The following is a 2,500-nucleotide window of genomic DNA, read 5'->3' as shown; positions in this document are numbered from 1 at the left end:
CCCTGGAGAAGAAGATTGGGGATAGCATGGTGAGTGTAGGGAGGTGGGGGAGGGGAGGGAGGGATGGGGGAGGGTGAGGGAAGGAGGGATGAGGGGAGGGTGAGGGAAGGAGGGAGGAGGGAGGGGGGAGGGGAGGGCATGGGTGAGAGAGAGAGTAGGGGAATAAGGGAAGGCGGGAGGAGGGAGGGGGGAGGGAGGGGAGGGGAGGGAGGATGTGGGAGGATGGGTTTAGGGTAGGAGAGAGGGATGGTGGTTGATGAGTGAGAGGAAGAGGAGAGGGGCGCGAGGCGGTGAGATAAGGGGAGGGTGGAAAGGGAGGGATGGGTTAAGGGAGGAGGGTATCGGATAGGTATGGTATTGGGAGAACAAAACAAAGAAAATCACATAATTGATTAAAAAGAATGATTGAATATACCACTAACTAACTCTTAAAAAAAAGAAAAAAAATGAGTGACCGAGTGACCGAATGAATGAATGACCTCCCCCCCCCCCCACACTCTCTCAGGCCAACAGCAAGACCTTCGAAATAGCAGCCCGAGCGGAGGACCGAGGCAGACCCGTTATGTGGTCTACGGTGCCCATCCGGATGCCAGTCGTGTCCTCGGGGGAACTGGCACCTTCGATTGTTCTTCTGGAGCCGATTCACCCGGTCGTGCCCGAGAACACGCCGGAGAACACGCCTGTGGTCACCGTCTGCGCCAGGTTAGTGTTCTGTGGGGTGTGTTCTATGGCGGGTTGAGGTTGAGGGTGGTTGGGTGGTTGGGTGGTTGGGTGGGTGGGTAGGTGAGTGGGAGGTTGTGGGAGGGGGATGGGGTAGGAGGTAGGGGGTAGGGGGAGGGGGATGGGGTAGGTGGTAGGGGGAGGGAGATGGGGTAGGAGGTAGGGGGAATGGGGAGAGGGATGCGGTAGGGGGTAGGGGGAATGGGGAGGGGGATGCGGTAGGGCTTAGGGGAATGGGGAGGGGGATTGCGCGTAGGGGGTAGGGGGAATGGGAGAGGGGGAAGGTGCGGATTAGGGGTAGGGGGAATGGGAGGGGAATCGGTAGGATAGGGAAATGGTGAGGGGGATGCGGTAGGGGGTAGGGGGAATGGGGAGGGGGATGCGGTAGGGGGTAGGGGGAATGGGGAGGGGGATGCGGTAGGGGATAGGGGGAATGGGGAGGGGGATGCGGTAGGGGGTAGGGGGAGGGAGATGGGGTAGGGGGTAGGGGGTAGGGGGAGGGGGATGCGGTAGGTGGTAGGGGGAATGGGGAGGGGGATGGAGTAGGAGGTAGGAGGTAGGGGGAGGGGGATGGGGTAGGAGGTAGGGGGAAATGGGAGGGGGATGCGGTAGCGGGAAGGGGAATGGGGAGGGGGATGCGGTAGGGGGAATGGGGAGGGGGATGCGGTAGGGGATAGGGGAATGGTGAGGGGGATGCGGTAGGGGAGAGGGGAATGGTGAGGGGGATGCGGTAGGGCTTAGGGGAATGGGGAGAGGGATGCGGTAGGGGGTAGGGGGAATGGGGAGGGGGATGCGGTAGGGCTTAGGGGCATGGGGAGGGGGATGCGGTAGGGGGTAGGGGGACTGGGGAGGGGGATGCGGTAGGGGGTAGGGGGAATGGGGGGGGGGTTGCGGTAGGGCGTAGGGGAATGGGGAGGGGGATGCGGTAGGGGGAATGGGGAGGGGGATGCGGTAGGGGATAGGGGAATGGTGAGGGGGATGCGGTAGGGCTTAGGGGAATGGGGAGGGGGATGCGGTAGGGCGTAGGGGAATGGGGAGGGGGATGCGGTAGGGGGAATGGGGAGGGGGATGCGGTAGGGGATAGGGGAATGGTGAGGGGGATGCGGTAGGGCTTAGGGGAATGGGGAGGGGGATGCGGTAGGGGGAATGGGGAGGGGGATGCGGTAGGGGATAGGGGAATGGGGAGGGCGAGGGAGGGGATAGGGGAATGGGGAGGGGGATGCGGTAGGGCTTAGGGGAATGGGGAGGGGGATGCGGTAGGGCTTAGGGGAATGGGGAGGGGGATGCGGTAGGGGGTAGGGGGAATGGGGAGGGGGATGCGGTAGGGGATAGGGGAATGGGGAGGGGGATGCGGTAGGGGGTAGGGGGAATGGGGAGGGGGATGCGGTAGGGCTTAGGGGAATGGGGAGGGGGATGCGGTAGGGGGTAGGGGGAATGGGGAGGGGGATGCGGTAGGGGGTAGGGGAATGGGGAGGGGGATGGGGTAGGAGGTAGGGGGAATGGGGAGGGGGATGCGGTAGGGGGTAGGGGGAATGGGGAGGGGGATGCGGTAGGAGGTAGGGGGAATGGGGAGGGGGATGCGGTAGGGGGTAGGGGGAATGGGGAGGGGGATGCGGTAGGAGGTAGGGGGAATGGGGAGGGGGATGGGGTAGGTGGTAGGGGGAGGGAGATGGGGTAGGAGGTAGGGGGAATGGGGAGAGGGATGCGGTAGGGGGTAGGGGGAATGGGGAGGGGGATGCGGTAGGGCTTAGGGGAATGGGGAGGGGGATGCGGTAGGGGG

The 2,500-nt window shown here is 63.9% G+C and overlaps 1 protein-coding gene across 1 annotated transcript in view; it reads left to right on the top strand.

The window, feature by feature from the left end:
• LOC122256066 (DE-cadherin-like) overlaps nucleotides 1-2,500 on the top strand; it is a 201,553-nt gene that overhangs the window by 152,363 nt on the left and 46,690 nt on the right. The window contains exons 13-14 of the mRNA XM_086549243.1: nucleotides 1-29; nucleotides 506-718. The exon at nucleotides 1-29 is cut by the window's left edge and continues 166 nt beyond it. Of these exons, the coding sequence (XP_086405369.1) occupies nucleotides 1-29; nucleotides 506-718 (242 nt within the window). The remainder of the gene's footprint in view (nucleotides 30-505; nucleotides 719-2,500) is intronic.

This window comes from Penaeus japonicus, unplaced genomic scaffold, assembly GCF_977035675.1.
Source record: "Penaeus japonicus unplaced genomic scaffold, GWHDUDI00000001_assembly GWHDUDI00000022, whole genome shotgun sequence".
Lineage (NCBI taxonomy): Eukaryota > Metazoa > Arthropoda > Malacostraca > Decapoda > Penaeidae > Penaeus > Penaeus japonicus.
The sequence above is the reverse complement of the archived record's forward strand: the minus strand, read 5'-3'. Positions and strand labels throughout refer to the sequence as shown.